This window comes from Sardina pilchardus, chromosome 16, assembly GCF_963854185.1.
Source record: "Sardina pilchardus chromosome 16, fSarPil1.1, whole genome shotgun sequence".
Lineage (NCBI taxonomy): Eukaryota > Metazoa > Chordata > Actinopteri > Clupeiformes > Clupeidae > Sardina > Sardina pilchardus.
Window position 1 is genome coordinate 15953961 of NC_085009.1, and position 17189 is coordinate 15971149.

Below are 17189 nucleotides of genomic sequence, written 5' to 3' on the forward strand. Positions count from 1 at the left end.
CGATTAAAAGGCTATTAGGCCTCAATGCAGCTGTGGATTGGCTTTATAGACTATTACCCCACATTGCTTTTGAGTCTATTTAGCTTCCAATACAGTAGGGGGCGATAGAGCCTTTTCAGCTTGTATTCAAGAAGAAGGAGGGAGCGAATGAAAGTCTTCCCGTGAACCTCTGTGCACCTTCTTGCTCGTGTTCGTTGTTTGCGGAGCGTCTGAATGAACCAAAGTTAAAATGGCTAGTGACGGACCACCGGGAACCGACGCCAACCCGTCCGACCTGGGTGGTGCTGTGGCGTCTCTGAACACATGGAGTATTCCCGAGCTGCAGTCGAAACTGGCGGAGATTGGTGCGCCAATAATGGGTACGAATCGAACGAGCTTTTTCTCTCCTGCGAAGCGCAAGTATCTAGCTACATAGCTAGCTAGTTAGCTAAGCTGAGGCTTCTTCATGGCCACAATTTAGGCCATGTGAAATTCATTGCTAGTTAGTCACTTGGTTAACTATATTACTTATTTGAGTAACTATTAGAGATAGTTACGTTTAGTCTCCCATTTGTTTTTTTGTAATTGCTCTGTTAATAAGAAGCAACAGAACAACTTCCTGAAAACTTAGCAGATAATTGGGTTAGCTGACGTTAGCTCAACGTTTCTAGCCAACACAATCGATGTGTGACGTTACTCAACTTGGCTACTTGGTGATCATGTCAGGCTTGTAACTTGAAATATCACTGGCATAGTTTTAGTAGATGCGTACATTTGCCGCATTGTGCATTACAACGAAAGAAAGAAGCAAAGAAGCATGCATTGCTAAATGCGGTATTTGGCTACAATGTTACGGCCAGTTGTAAGCCATGTAAACACTGTGGAAAGGTGGTCAACCAGTTTCGCTTCGCATGTGATAGGCTACTGCCCTGGCTGAGCTGAATGTAATATTACGCATTCTTAGTTGTAGGAACGGGTATGATTATATGTTTCTGCTTTATAACTGTGTTGACTATCACTGATATTGAGAGTGCCTGTCACAGTTGCCGACATTAACAACAATGTGCTTTTTCCATCAGGGCCGAGAGATGAACTAATGGACAGATTGAAGGGATACATGATGCAGGTAATGTTGATTTTTCTTTTTCTATTCGCTGTCAATAGAATATATGTTTATTAGGAATATATGACATGCAGTTCAGATTGAATTTTAAGTTCACTACAAGTTACTGTAAAACGTGTTTAAGTTACTGTCAATAGTAGTTGGCTCCTTCGTAGTGCATGTTGATAATCATCTGTCTCCCACTCTGTGCGTATACATGGGTTTTGTGCTTTGTGTTGATATACGTGTATATATCCTATCTGTTCTAGACGGGTATGATTTTGAACAAACCCAATCTCCAAGGTGGAGATGACAAACCAATGACACAGGTGATTTGATCTTCTACTCATTGCAGAATATTAATTGATTCCTTCTTCCCTATACTCACTACCACCACACCCACCCATCTTTTTGCTCACGCTTAGTCAAGAATGCTAATAATGTGTGTTAAGATAAGATACTAAGCTACTCTAAAGCTACTAAGCTACTCTAAAGTGTTGGCACAGAACTTTGCATGTAAAACAAAGTAGGCAAGTTGTTCCGCTTATTTATGTATGCATTTGTTTACCGTATTATAGTAGGCTAGTTCTAATATGATCTGATTTGTGAAACACATACGAATTATAGGCTAAATAAAGTAGCCTATTATAATGTGGTAAATGCTGTTGTCATGCTTTTCGTCTGCTTATGCTATTGGGTAGTTATTTCTAATCCTACAATAACCCTACACTCAACTATCAACACTAAATTAAAGGCCTGTCTCATATAGACGCCTGACTTAAATACACGCCGGTGCATTTTGGCGATTTGGCAAAATAAAAGCCCGGTCTATTATTTGGAGTTTTACGGTAGTTAGCAATTTGTTAGTTAGGAGATGCTGCCCCCCAATCTGTCATCCTAGGTCTTGGAGGTAAGTGTTTCTAATGCCATGTGCCAGGTTGGCAGGTTCACAGGCAAGAATAAAGAGAAAAAAAGTTACACTTAAGACTAGGAGTGCTGTACTCTCGTTTTCTTTGATTTATTCCGTATGGGCACAAGCACCCAGTCAGCTTAATATTTCGTGAGTTGAGCGCGTTCTATGAACTTTATTAATGCCAGGTGGTGACGTACTCTCTTCTCCCACAGATGCCCGGCCTCCCGCCCATGCCCCCGATACCCCCCATGCCCTTGCCCCCGGGCATGCTGCAGGCCATGAGCATGATGGGCGGACCGCCTCCCCCTGGCATGCACATGGGTCTGGAGCCGCCTGGCATGGGCCAGCCACGTGGACCCATGGTGCGTGTGTGTGTGTCTTTGTGTGTGTCTGTGTTTTTATGTGCGCGTGTGAAAGGTATTGAAGTATTAAGTAGAGACTTTTATCCAAAAGTGACTTTCAGAGATTAGCTGCAGCACTCAGGAATCAGACAAGAGCTGACCACTTGCAGATAGACGACTCTGATTACAGTTAAGCCTAGTTTATGCGTTTCGTACGTAAATGGATATGTTGATATGTTTGTTTCATCTGTATTTGTAATCTTGAAGTCATGGACTAAATTAATGCATAGAACGGACAGAGGTGTTATTGTTTAGCATTGAGCATGAATGAGATGTAAGGGGTTAGTCTGCGAAGTAAAGTTTCCTTAAGAATTGCACATTAAAGATCATCAGAGTTTGGTCAGTATGAAACTCTGCCTGACTAGGTGCACATGTATAGAAGACCATAAACCAATAAGTCAGTATTTAGACGCATTGTGTTTTTGAATGAAGGTATATACTGCACGTGTGAGAAACTTCCTGTAGCCTGCTGAAAGTTATAGCTGTGTGTGTGTGTGTGTGTGTGTGTGTGCGCACCACAGGGTGAATCTCGGGTCATGGAGGAGCAGATGAAGGAGCAGGAGCTTCTGGAGCAGCAGAAGAGGGTGAGCAGTCCAGCCCAATCACTCCGTACACTCTGGGTGCCTCTCAACATCCCTCCTCGATGCTCGATCCTCCAGGCTCATTCCCACTGATCTATAACTGACACTGGATAGACTATCCCATTGTTGCCGCCCCATCATTCTTTATGTAGATCAGTGAGGATGAGGACAGAGGAAGGAAGGGAGGATGTATAAAACACGAATGAGAGGCACCTTCTGTCGGGCTTACCCCACTCATGATCCCTGTTTGAGACTATAGTCCTAAAGTATGTTCTACTTATAATCTATTGACGCCAAAGTAATTGGACTTTTGAGTGCAGTAGTGTGTGTGATCTCAACTGCTTTTGAAATGGATTGGGTTGAAATAAAGCATTTTAGCTTATTTGCTCCCTTCGTGTTGCCTATCTTTAACACTCTGTCTCTCTCTCTCTCTCTCTCTCTCTCTCTTTCTTTCTCTCTCTTTCTCTCTCTTTCATTGTCTCTCTCCTCTCTCTCTCTCTCTCCTCTCTCTCAGGCTGCGGTGCTGATGGAGCAGGAGCGTCAGCAGGAGATGCGTCACCAGGGCCCCCCCGGCGTGAGGATGCCGGACTCCTCCCCCCGCGCCACCCTGATCCCCATGTCCAGCCTGCCCCCCATGAGAGGTGACCACTCCGCCTCCTCTATCTCTCTCTCTCTCTCTCTCTCTCTCTCTCTCTCTCGTTCTCTCTCTCACACACACACACACCACCTACTTTTCTCACTTCATCTCAGTCTTTCTCACGCTCACAAACAAAAAGAAAAACAGCTGACCTAATTGTTTGCACACCTCAGCCCAGCTCTGCACCATGCATTGCATCCCCCTCCGTATCAATCACCAACAGCACAAACCATTGTCTGTCCAATTACTAAATGAATATTTACTAACAGTGTCTGGTCAAAGTTGGTACTGTTAATTAGGCTGTTGCTAGTGTGTACTGATGTGTGAGGATCCAGTGTTCTGACTCGCTCTGTTGTCTTGGTAGCCATGAACAGTGGTCCACCCCCTCCTGGTGTGTCCATGATGTCCCAGTCCAACCAGAAGCAGCGGATGCCCCCACCGCCTGGAGAAGACGGCAGAGAGGTACTGATCTTTGAACAGTTCCCGCACGCTTTCCTGACACCTCCTGGCATATGATTAATAGAAACTGACAACTGATCAGTGTTCATTAACTACTACATCCTTGCTGAATTATCAGAATTGTTTGTCCTCCATCTTAAATCATCCATCTCCTTCTCTCTCTCCTTACCCATCTCTCATTCTACCACCCATCTTCTCCTACTCCCTCTCCCCCTTCTCTCTCTCTCTCTCCCCCCTTTTCTCTCTCTCTCTCCCTCCTTTTCTCTCTCTCTCTCTCTCTCTACCCCCTTTTCTCTCTCTCTCTCTCTCTCTCTCCCCCCTTTTCTCTCTCTCTCTGGTGTTCCAGTCTTGGCAGGGTGAAGAGGTGGGCATTGGACCTAAGATTCCTCAGGCGCTGGAGAAGATCCTGCAGCAAAAGGATATGAGACAAGAGCAGCTCAGCACTACCCCCGCAGGTCAGGAGGCTCCCTGCATCTCACGAGTCAAAACCGCCTTGCATTGAGTTCCCGCAATACTTGTGTATCATGATGTACAAGTATCATGTATGTATATGTTTGTGTCTGTACAGTGGAAGACGAAAGTGAGGGTCTAGACGCAGAGCTGATCAACTCCTCCCTTGCTCTGTCTGAGACCGAAGACGATGACTCGGCTCTCTCCAAAAAAGAGGTACGCTTTTTTTTTTTTTAACACTTTATTTTAAAGTTTTCCAACATACAATAATACAATATGATCAGAAATTCAGAAATCATACCCAGATTAGAAGGAACATATACAGACAAAATAAAAAGAGGTACGCTTGACCTCAGTCTCTGTAGCGGATCAGTCTAGAGGCATACACTACTCACAAAAAGTTAGGGATGTCTGGCTTTTGGGTGAAAATTCTGGAAAATGTAAAAAGTTCAAGCCACAGTGGTATTATATAATGAAAATAGAGCATGTGAGTAGAAGCATGCAATGGTGATTTCCTTATCTCAAACAATTTATTGAATCAAAGGCCAACAAATGTAAAAAAAAAGCCGAATTTCCTTAGTGTAGCTACAAATATCTTTGAGCACAAAATAGATATTTCAACGATCCTTATCTTTTGTGTTTTGTTCTCGTTCCGTCATCAGAAGAACCGCCGTCGCCGGAACAGGAAGAAGAAGAAGAAGAAGCGTGACCAGGAGCCCGACCAGAAGGAGTCCGAGGACGCCAAGAAGGGAGAGAAGGAGAAAGAGAAAGAGAAAGAGAAGGATAAGGAGAACGAGCCGGAGGTGGAGATCGAGTACATCACCGAGGAGCCCGAGATCTACGACCCCAATTTCATCTTCTTCAAGAGGATCTTTGAGGCCTTCAAGGTCAGAGGCGTTGCCGTTAGATGGTCCGATAGCAGTATTGTAGCGTCACTGACACGATCCTCTTCAAGTGTAATGTCGTCAGATATTTGGAATGTTGATCTTTTTTAAGGGATAATTTCCTGTAATAGTCTGAAATGACAAGCACCTCGTGAAAGTCACTTTGGAGTAAAACTGGTAATGTCACCTTATAATCGGGTTATCGGCCATCTTATAGCACCATAGAAATTTCAATCACCCCTTGTTATCACTGTCAATATTTATAGACACACACCCCAGCTATACAGTAAAGTATGTCTGTAAACATGAAATGACTCCAAGGTGTGTGTGGCAGTACACATACAGATAACCGCACAATAGATGAGTAATCATCTAGAGTTGGATAAATATTTACTTACTCAGCTCATTAATCTATCTAATCTATCTGCACATCATCTAGATATTTGCTCATGCTAAACAGTGGGACCTCACAAAGACGGTGTCCTGTGGATGAGCAGAGTGTTTTGTTTGTTAAGTGGATCTCATTCTCTCTCTCTCTCTCTCTCTCTCTCTCTCTCTCTCTCTCTCTCTCTCTCTCTCTCTCTCTCTCTCTCTGGTTCTCCTGCAGCTGACGGACGACGTGAAGAAGGAGAAGGAGAAGGAGCCGGAGAAGGCGGAGAAGCCCGAGGCCACCACCATCAGGAAGAAGGGCTTCGAGGAGGAGATGAAGGACAGTGACGACAGCGACGACGTAAGACAAGAGGCCACTAATGATGCTCGGCATTTAGCTGCACACACAGTGTTTGTGGCCAAGTTGATAGAGTGTTTTTCAAAATTTACTTAAATTGTCTTGTTGTTTTGCCATAAAGCACACAACCAAGTATATAAATAGCACAACAAGTTTCAAGAAAACCCAAATAGAAAGTGCATTTGAGAAAATAAATGTGTTGAGAACTGAATGGTAGAAATGTGGCCATTCGTGTGCAGTTTGCGTGTGTTTTTTGCAATGTTCATGTTCTTTGCTTTGAACATTGCAAAAAACATTTGAACATTTGCTTTGCTTTGAACAGATATAATGTCAGTTGCTGTCGGCGTAATCGGCACTATCTGACCTTAAAGGCCATATTTCATTTTAAACACTACAAATTTGTTGGAAAATTAACTTGCAATATGGCCTTTAAACCACAGGGTGGGCTAATAGATTGGTGGTTAAAACCCCCAGGTATTCCATTTGATAACCTCTGTCATGTCCTCCCCACCATGTCGCTCACAGGACATTAAGACGGACGTGCCGAAGATGTCTAAGAAGAAGCTGCGCCGCATGAACAGATTGACTGTAGCTGAACTCAAACAGGTAGTGTACACGCGCACACACACACACACACACACACACACACGTAACAGGCCGTTTGTGCCACACAATCACACCCCTCGGCCCAACCATGCTAATGTGTTTCAGTCACACCTCCACAGCAAAAGGTAGCAGAGCTCACAAGGTGTTTCACTGCAATGGAAGCTTCCCATAAATCAGTGTTCTATAGCTGTATGCAACACTGACCTGCGACCTCTGCTGTCCTTATTTGGGCAAAGGGGCATTCTGTGAAGTAGTTGCCCCGTCATTCTAACAGAATAGACAGATCGGACATAGACAGGGTGTAACGGGTCGTTCTTTATGGCTTGGCTGCGACTATTGCAAGTGATGCTAGTTATGCCTTTATGTATGTACCTTGTGTTTTTTATGTTTTCGTTTGTCTTTTTTGATTTTTAAACTATTCTTTGACTACTATTTGCATTTCTATGCCTTTTATTTGTTATTTCTGCTTGCTTGTGTTTATGTAAAGCACATTGAATGACCTCTGTGTATGAAATGCGCTATACCGTAATTCCCTAACTGTTAGCCACGGCTTATTCATTGAGTGTGCAAAATTTCTTCAGCTATGAGGTTAATTACACAGAGGCAGTTAATATAGTATAAATATGGTTTGGTTTCTTTTAACGTTCATATAACACTGTCTTGCGGCTCATACATAATGCGGCTAATACACAGGAAATTACCGTACGAATAAAGTTGACTTGAATCTGACACTAACCCGCGACCTCTGACCCCTCTCAGCTGGTGGCGCGCCCGGACGTGGTGGAGATGCACGACGTGACGGCGCAGGAGCCCAAGCTGCTGGTGCACCTGAAGGCCACGCGCAACACGGTGCCCGTGCCGCGCCACTGGTGCTTCAAGCGCAAGTACCTGCAGGGCAAGAGGGGTATCGAGAAGCCGCCCTTCGAGCTGCCCGAGTTCATCAAGCGCACCGGCATCCAGGAGATGAGGGAGGCCCTGCAGGAGAAAGTGGGTGCACACTACACATACACACTCGCTCACTTGAACTCTCACTTATATACAGGCACACACTCACAGGAACTCGCATACATACACACACACAAACACACACTCACTCGAACTCTGACATACATACATGTGCACAAACTCGCACATATGTATACACTCGCTCGCTCACTCAAACTCTCACATACATACAGGCGCGCATACGCACTCACGGGAACTCTCACATACATGCACGCACACACACGCATTCACAGAAACTCTCACATACCGTACACAGGTGGACATGACATGACATGCACAACCTCTCCTAATTCATCAAAACCAAGACAACTGGTTTCCATTCTATATCTCCTTTAACTTGGCATGTCAGCCTTTTGGTTGTGCTGGAAAATAAGTTGATCTGTGGGAGTATTTCCTGTTCTTTGCACAACTAATAAAGGACAAATATATTTGTTGGTGTCAGTATGAGTTTGAAGACGTATCTAACGGGCTGAACATGCCTTCCACTCCATCTGTAGGAAGACGCCAAGACCATGAAGACAAAGATGCGCGAGAAGGTTCGTCCTAAGATGGGCAAGATCGACATTGACTACCAGAAGCTCCACGACGCCTTCTTCAAATGGCAGATCAAGCCCAAACTGACCATCCACGGAGATCTGTACTATGAGGTATTTATCCGTCACTCTGGCCTACAACCCTATTGGGCTGCCCTGTCTCATCATTTGCATGGCAAAATAATCCAAATAAATGATTTAGTAATTTAAAGAAAAAGAATACATATACATATTTTTGTTATTTTGCAATATTCTCATCTGCAAAATTCTACACTTGTATGTTTATAACACAAAAACTGTCTGTCTTTCTATCTCCTGTCTTTCTGTCTCTGTCTCCCTCTTGCTGTCTTTCTCTCTGTCTGTGTGTCTCAGGGGAAAGAGTTTGAGACTCGTCTGAAGGAGAAGAAGCCCGGTGATCTGTCTGATGAGCTGCGTATCGCCCTGGGCATGCCCACTGGACCTGTAAGAACCTCAGCCCTTTCTTTCTCTCACCATCACTCCATCCCCCCCTTCTCCCCCCCCCCCTTCTCTCTCTCTCTCTCTCTCTCTCTCTCTCTCTCTCTCTCTCTCTCTCTCTCTCTCTCTCTCTTTCTCTCTTTTTCTTCCTCTTCCTCTTCCTCTCAGCTATCTGCCTCTCTGGGTGCCAGTTTGACAGCGTATTTTGCAGACAGTGCACGCTCTGAGTGAAGTCAGACGCATGAAGAAGGCAGAGTCAGGCTGAAGATAATGAATAAAAGATAGAAGTTAATTCATAATAGATAGATAGATAGATAGATATATCAGAATTCAACACAGGTTGCATGTGATTGGTTTATTCAATTTCATTTCCCTGGAGAGCTCTTGCCCATTTCAGAGTCCCCAACTTGACCTAGCTTCCCCGCTACCTGTATCACCGGCCCTGTAGGGCTGCTCTGCGTTTCCCTCCCTCCATATCTCCCTCTTTCCCTCCATCTCTCCCTCCTTCTCTCCATCTCTCCCTCCCACCCTCCATTTCTCTCTCTCTCATAGGAGGACACAATGGCCCTTGCTCAGTGTACTGCAGGTTACTTTTCCTTCCCATTGCACCTCTCGCTCCTCTCCTCCCCATGTGCCTGTGGGTTCAGCAGGAAGGCCATGTTCTTATTCTGGCCTCCTCGTCCTCCTCCTCCTCCTCCTCCTGAGACTCCTGCGCTGCTCTCCTCTATCTATCTGAGCCCACAGGGGAAAGCAGCCCATGAGCCAGCCAGACAGCTCTAGTGCTACTACTCTGGGGGCATGGTTTCAAAAAAAATGCCCCCAGAGTTGATGTTTTCTTTTTTTCTGCACGACATTGACCTCGTGAAACGGAGATCTATGTAAAAAAAAAAAAATTGCATGAGTTCTCCTTTAACACCCCTGAGTCCACCTCCAACTGCAAATACACACACACACACACACACACACACACACACACACACACACACACACACACACACACACACACGCATGCACTCTCTCCACCTCACGATTTCTCCGGAGACTATTGACTCATGCACTGTTCTTTCTCTCTTGTCTATCCCCTGTGTGTGTGTGTGTGTGTGTGTAGAACTCTCACAAGGTTCCCCCTCCGTGGTTGATCGCCATGCAGAGGTACGGGCCGCCTCCCTCCTACCCAAACCTGAAGATTCCTGGACTCAACGCCCCCATTCCTGACGTAAGTGGACATCAAACACACGCGTGCACACACACACACATTCAGACATATTCAGACACATGCACCCACGCCCCTCTATACACACTCACACACACACACATTCATGCACATTCAGACATATTCAGACACATGCACCCACGCCCCTCTATATACACACACACACACATTCATACATACTCAAACCTATTCAGACACATGCACACATACACACACGATGTATATATTACAGATATGGGCTTGTTAGTTCAGATATGAATAGCACATATCCTCCTGGACTATATAGTCACAGTCCTGAGCGTGACCAACAACACCACACCCAGATGGTTGAGGCTTCTCAATCTCGTACCTTTTTATTCTCCCCCGTATTGTTCTCTGGTGTATTGCAGTTCTGAGAGATATTGCAATTCTGGGATATTAAAATATATTTGGGTTTCCATTCTCCACTGTCTGTCATATCTAATCTCCTCTCGCTTTCTGGGTGTACAAAAGAATGAGAATGTTTGGAGTTTTTTTTTGCAGGAGATTAAATCCACTCCCCCCTGCTGCTGTATTTGCTCCCCCTCTCCATCCTCCTCCTCCCTTCTCTCCTCCTTCTGAAATGTGTCTCTATCCCTCCATCTCTCAGGGTTGTTCGTTCGGTTACCACGCGGGCGGCTGGGGGAAGCCTCCCGTGGACGAGACGGGGAAGCCGCTGTACGGAGACGTGTTCGGGACCAACGCCGTAGACTTCCAGGTGAGACACACACACACACACACTCTAGGCTCTTCTCAACGTCCCTCCTCGGTCCTCCGGCTCGTTCCCACTGATCTATAAAGAACACTGGATAGACTATCCCATTGTTGCCGCCCCATCATTCTTTATGTAGATCAGTGGGAATGAACCAGAAGACCGAGGAAGGAAGGAAGGAAAGAAGGGAGTACAGACACCTATTTCCTTGTTTAGTTTCGTTTAGCCATGTTTACTGGACACATTTGTTGCATGGAAATGTAACAGGTGCTGTTATCACAATCAAGCCTGCTCAGTGGTCTGTGAATATCATGTTGTGTTAAACTTACCATCAGGGCACACGTCAAAATAGAGGAAAGATCAGCTGAGTTTGTTGGAAAAGAAAGAACAACCATAGAATTTTGTGATACTGTGAAAGTCACTCGGATAAATGCGAATGAAGAAATATGAATTTAACCAGATGGGCAGCTCCAGATGGGTTTTCCCCAACAGTTATCATTTAGCTCTTTTACCCTCTTTGAGATTTTTCTCTAAACCCTGCCCTCTCCTTTTCTCTGTATTTCTCTCTCTCTCTCTCTCCCCCTTTTTCTCTCTCCCTCCCTCCCTCTCTCCCTCTCTATCCCTCTCTCCTTCTCTCTCTCTCTCAGGCCAAGGCGGAGGAGGAGGAGGTGGACAGGACTCCGTGGGGAGAGCTGGAGCCGTCAGATGAAGAGTCGTCTGAGGAAGAGGAGGAGGAGGAGAGCGATGAGGACAAGCCCGACGAGACAGGCTTCTTCACACCCGCCGACAGGTACACACACACACACACACACACACACACACACTTTCTCACCCACTCAACCCAGAGTCTTTGCAGCCTCAGTACCAGACCTGTGATGTTATTGATGAACCAGAGACAGACGGGGAGGGGAAAAGGAGATGTTTAGTTTAAAAACAACAGGAGATGCACTAAAGTGTTTTCCAGTTTGCGTGATATGATAAATTATATCTGGTATGATACAGCACAATAACATCCTATACAAAGTATTTCTATATAGTTATACGAAGCTTAATCATCATGTTGTGGTACATCTTAATACTTTATCTATAAAAAATGCAACTTGGAAAAGAAGAGATAGTTATGTACAATATGCAATACAATATGGCACAGCCCATCCAGTTGAGAGAATTGAGGTTTTATCCTGATTTAATTCTGCTGCTGATGGCGATGCCCTGTAAGGTGTTTGTTTTTCTTGTGAAGTCCATCTACAGTGTCCTGAATGATGTAGAGACTAATTGTCGTTGTTGTCGTTTTCTCATGTCAGTGGTCTGATCACTCCTGGAGGCTTCTCGTCTGTTCCTGCCGGCATGGAGACGCCAGAGCTCATCGAGCTGAGGAAGAAGAAGATCGAGGAGGCCATGGACGGGTACGCTGGCTTGTGTTTGTTTGTTTGTTTGTTTGTTTATTTATTTATTTGTGTGTGTGTGTTTGTGTTCTACCTGAAAGTTGATTGACCTGTTGGCAGACCTTGCTTGTATAATGTCGTTGTGGTGTGTTGCATGATATGTTTTTGTGTCCCTCATGTTTATTACGTTGTGGCGGTAATCATCCGTAGACTTCACCTTATACAATGTACTGCATGATCTTGTGCCAGTGACTTGCTTGTGTGTGGCTGACTGTCTTGCTATGTGTGTGTGTGTGTTTGCGTTCAGAAACGAGACTCCTCAGCTGTTCACTGTGCTGCCAGAGAGAAGGACTGCGTCTGTGGGCGCCGCCATGATGGCCTCAACACACATCTACGACGTCTCTGGGGTAAAGACACATACACACACACACACACAAACTTTCATAAGTCTCTGATGTAGCTGATTGACAATGTGTGGTAGGGGTGTTCTATAAATCTGCAAAATTCAATGGAACAGGTTTATATGGTTCATATCTTATTTTATTAAATTACTGTATGTACTTCAACTAAACTTTCTCTTGCTCTCTCTCCCTCTCCCCTCCTTCTCCCTCTCTCTCGCCATCCCCCCTCTCTCTCTCTCCACCTCACTCTCCATCTCCATCCATCTCTCTCTCCCTCCCTCTTCATCTCTCCATCCCCCCATCCCCCCCCCCCCCCCCTGGCTCGGTGTGGTGCAGGCGATGGCGGGCCGCAAGGCGGGCGGCGCGGGGGACAGCCAGGGCGTGGAGGTGGCGCTGGCGCCGGAGGAGCTGGAGCTGGACCCCATGGCCATGACGCAGAAGTACGAGGAGCACGTGCGCGAGCAGCAGGCCCAGGTGGAGAAGGAGGACTTCAGCGACATGGTGGCCGAGCACGCCGCCAAACAGAAGGTGAGACTGTGTGTGTGTGTGTGTGTGTGTGTGTGTGTGTTTGCGTTTGCAAAGGAAAGTGTGTATACTGTAATAAAGAGTGTGTTAAGCAGAGAATAACTTAAGTGACATGGTGTGTGTGTGTGTGTGTGTGTGTGTGTGTGTGTGTGTGTGTTTTTGCAAAGGAAAGTGTGTATACTGTAATAAAGAGTGTGTTGAGCAGAGAACAACTTAAGTGACATGGTGTGTGTGTGTGTGTGTGTATGTATGTATGTATGTATAAGAAAGAATGAGTGTTGAGCAGAGAACAACTTGGAAGTGACATGGTGGCTTAGCTGTGTGTCTATATTTGAGTGAGAGAAGGTGTGTGTGTGTGTGTGTGTCACACAGAAGGTGTTTGTATGTTCAGAGGTGGTTGAAGCAGAGGTAGAGGACTTGAAATATTGGTGAAGTATCTAGCTAGACAGAAAGTGAGAGAGCTGAGTGCATGTGTGTGTGTTTTGGAAAGAAAGAATGTGTTTGTGGTTGGTTGAAGTAGAGCTTGAGGGTGTGTGTGTGTACGCGTTTGTGCATGTGCAGGCACTGTGATGTGTTGTCTTAGCATGTTGCCAAACAGAAGGTGAGATGGAGAGGAGGTGTGTATGTGTGTGTGTGTGTAGCTTAGACAGAGGAGTATTTCTGTGATGCGGTGTCGGAGCACACTGGTAGGCACAGAAGGAGAACTTTGGCAACGTTGCGTGCACGAATGCTGTAGGTGTGTGTTGTTGAAGTTTATGTTAGGTGTGCTCACTGCAAAACAAGTTGATATGTTTGGCACAAAACATACCACCTAACATAAGGTGTGTGGAGGGGGGGTGTGGCAGATCTATTTTTGGTTGTGGCCAAGCAGGTGTGTGTGTGTGTGTGTGTGTAAAGATGCACTTGCTTTGCTTTTCTAGAATAAATATTATTTTATCAATATGGAGACAGTGGTTTAGTTTAATATGGACTACGTTTAGTTGAACCACTACTGTACTGTATAGCTCATCAGAAGCTTAAATAGCATAGCACCACACACCCAGTCATGAGACTGCCTGGTATTTCCGGCTACCAAATCAATGTCACATTGATGAATTATGTGCACGCATTCCTCAGCCTGCTCTTCACTGCTATCTGTCTGAACAGGCCAGTAGAGGTGTGTGTGTGTGTGTGTGTGTGTGTGTGTGTGTGTGTGTGTGTGTGTGTGTGAGATAGAGGCTCATTGCAGTAGTGCTGATAAACATTTTGGGTGCCCCTTTAGTGGTCACGTGAAAGATGAGCTCGACCAAATTTAACACTCCTCCTCCCCCTCCCCCTCTCCCTTCCTCTCCCCCTCACTCACTCACTCTCTCTCTCTCTCTCTCTCTCTCTCTCTCTCTCTCTCTCTCTCTCTCTCTCTCTCTCTCTCTCCTATTCTGTCCATCCCACAGCAAAAGAAGAGGAAGGCCCAGCCGCAGGACACGCGTGGCGGAGCAAAGAAGTACAAGGAGTTCAAGTTTTAAGGCCCCCAAGGGAGAGGAGGATGAGAGGGTGATGGAGGTAGATGAGAGGAAGCAAGAAAAGCGAGGGAGGGAAAGAGAGGTAGAGAGACAGAGATACCCGTCGCGCACACAGCCTTTTCTGAACTTCATTTTGAATCGTGCTCATAGTACTTGTGTGTGTGTGTGCGTGTGTGTGGGGGCGTGTTTTCTAAAGCCATTCTCTCCTCTCAATGGGTGAGTGACACATAGAACAGACATAAGATCATAGATGACTCATGCCAGCCTCGGTCATGCGTAACTGAAACTGTACAAGTGAGTGGTGCCCGTGTCCGTGTCACCTAGTTTTAAATGTGTGGCCCATCTTCAAGGTTTCAGTCGTTTCCTGTGAATTGACACACTGCGTTATAAATTGTCACTTGCGTCTCGAATCTTTTTTTTTTTTTTTTTTGTCCCTGTTATTTGAATATTTTTAGCAACTTTGCCCGTCGGTAAACTCTTAAATGAGATGTCTCGCTATCAAAACGCAACCAAAAGAAAAAAAAAATGTCTCCTGTAACTTTTCTCATTTTTGATTTTCACTGTTTTTGTTTGTAAATAAAAGACAAGTCTGTATCCTTTTACAGTAGTGTCCTACGGTGTCTTATCTCCTGCTTACAATATTGTTTTAATTACTAAACATTTCCCACCATTAACTGTTTGTATGAGTGAAAAAAAAAAAATAGATGGGCAATGAAATGCCATTATCTGATAACTGACAAAATTCTGACCACCTTGTGCAAGTGTACAAGCTTGTTTTCCTGACTTTATACGACCCCAAAAAAACCATAGTTTACTGAAAACACGAGGCCGCTGAGTTGGCTGTTTAGGGGTGTGTGTGTATTTTTGAGCGTGGTATTTTCGCACTCTGTTGATGTTCTCTTCCTGGTCTGGTTTCTGTGAATTCCTGCCCAAGTTTCCTTGAACTTTCCTCCTCCGCTGGCGGTCGTGAACTAGTGGCCCACTAACACCATAAAAAAAACAACCTGCAATGGGGCTCCTCGGACACTAGGGGGAGAACAGCAACTGATCATCGCAGGAGAGGTCAGCTGACATCTAAGGAATCTGTGACCCAAATAGGGTTTCACTCTCTTTTTTCAGACTATCAACAATGTGACACACACACACACACACACACACACACACACACACACACAGCTTTCAATGGATGAAGGTGTAAATGATGAGCTTGTAATTGCCAAGCCTGTTTTCAGTGCTTAAAATGATCTGATGATGCTTCTTTAGTGTATGTGTTTGAGTTCTGGTTGTTCAAACTGTAATCTGGCCAAACACCTGCCGTTGATGTTTTAAAACATGTAGCTGTCTGTTCCAACCAAAAAGAATTATGTAATGAGAAGGGGCACCCACACATTGGACTGTGAATGATCAAGGATACCAGCGACTTTGAAAGGCTAAAATCTCAAGGCATGTGTGACCCGAGGGTTGGCCTGCACTTAAGGCTCATTTTAAGCCTCGTCCCCCCACTTGTGTCAGTAACTAGACCCACGGGACGTCCTGTCCTGTGCCTCACCCCCACCCCTCCACCCGAGGCTTAATTTTCCCCCACAACAATCCCACATTTCAAATAAAGAACGCTGCGCCATCATTGTTTTAATCCACACCCTCCCCCTCCACAAAAAAACAAAACAAAATCTGACTCGCCCCTCTCTGGTCGTTAGACAGGGCTGTTAATTCCAGAGAAACTACAGTGTGCAACGAAGTAGTCTGTAAACAGCTACCACACCGCCTCCATAGCTCACACTTACACCACTGAGATCGAACCACAGCCAGATTTACAGCCTTTTTTTGTGGCGCTGCACTGGGCTCTCGTGGAGTGAGGCGAGCGGAGGGAAAGGCTGCAGTTGCCTCTCTGTCTGCTCTACTAACCTCTATCCACTTGTTTTAAGATTAGATCCAGGGAAGGACACAAGACAATGGAGGGAAGTCATTAAAAGTATTGAGAAGGTGTTTGTGTGTGTGTGTGTGTGGGAGGGAGGGAGGGAGTGGGAAGGAAGATGGCTGTGGTGGTTTGTTATGCGTGGCCTGTATAAGGCCGGGCTAGCCGCCATGCACACAAGGAAGCTATTCCGAGCACACACCCAAGCATCGCTGTGGTTACCCGCAAACTAGTCCTGAGAAGAGTGGAGAGTTTCCCATAAGGCACACCAAAGGGCTGGTTTCTTTTTACGGAGAATAACTCGTTCTTAGTGACTTCACATCATCTTTGAACAAGGTTTAGAGACCTAATACTTGTTTGAGAACAGACACCATTGATTTGTGGGTCTAACAGTTGGAGCGTTCAGCAACAAGATCCTGACCCATGTTGTGCATCTTAATAGTAGATTAAAATGAGAATATTTTAACTCCTAGTAGTCCTTCTCTTATAAAAGCAGGACTACTTCAGTTTGAGAAAACCTGCATGAGCAAAAAAAAGCATGTATGAGAAAGCATGTATGAGTTTACAATGTGATATATAGCCTGAAAGTGGTGTAGGCCTCTCCCTGACCTATGCCCCAAGACTGACCAAGATTAGCCCGTTAAGATTCATTATAAGCATACCCTGACTGCACCCATGATAAAGCTTTAGGGGAGGCCTATGGGGCCATGCTATCTTTCTATGACTAAACTCGCTAGAAGGCAGGTCAAGTTGTGTGCGTTTTGACGTTACAGAATAGTCATGTGACA

At 45.3% G+C, this 17189-nt stretch overlaps 1 protein-coding gene across 1 annotated transcript; it reads left to right on the forward strand.

The window, feature by feature from the left end:
- The first annotated feature begins 159 nt into the window (after positions 1-159).
- On the forward strand, positions 160-15088 carry sf3b2 (splicing factor 3b, subunit 2). The gene is made up of 22 exons (XM_062516333.1): positions 160-359; positions 1059-1105; positions 1351-1410; positions 2207-2356; positions 2917-2979; positions 3491-3617; positions 3978-4075; positions 4419-4527; positions 4641-4738; positions 5185-5409; positions 6014-6136; positions 6659-6739; positions 7499-7726; positions 8242-8391; positions 8650-8739; positions 9842-9949; positions 10575-10682; positions 11324-11466; positions 11981-12082; positions 12369-12468; positions 12799-12990; positions 14418-15088. The coding sequence occupies exons 1-22, from the start codon at positions 230-232 to the stop codon at positions 14487-14489; spliced, it is 2604 nt and encodes an 867-aa protein (XP_062372317.1). The 5' UTR covers positions 160-229; the 3' UTR covers positions 14490-15088.
- The last annotated feature ends 2101 nt before the right edge of the window (positions 15089-17189 follow it).

Excerpts from the sequence above, each read along its gene's own strand:
- sf3b2 (XM_062516333.1), top strand. The coding sequence starts at position 230 with ATGGCTAGTGACGGACCACCGGGAACCGACGCCAACCCGTCCGACCTG. Across the intron at positions 6,740-7,498 it reads CTGTAGCTGAACTCAAACAG|CTGGTGGCGCGCCCGGACGT; the intron begins GTAGTGTACACG and ends GACCCCTCTCAG. Across the intron at positions 11,467-11,980 it reads TTCTTCACACCCGCCGACAG|TGGTCTGATCACTCCTGGAG; the intron begins GTACACACACAC and ends TTCTCATGTCAG.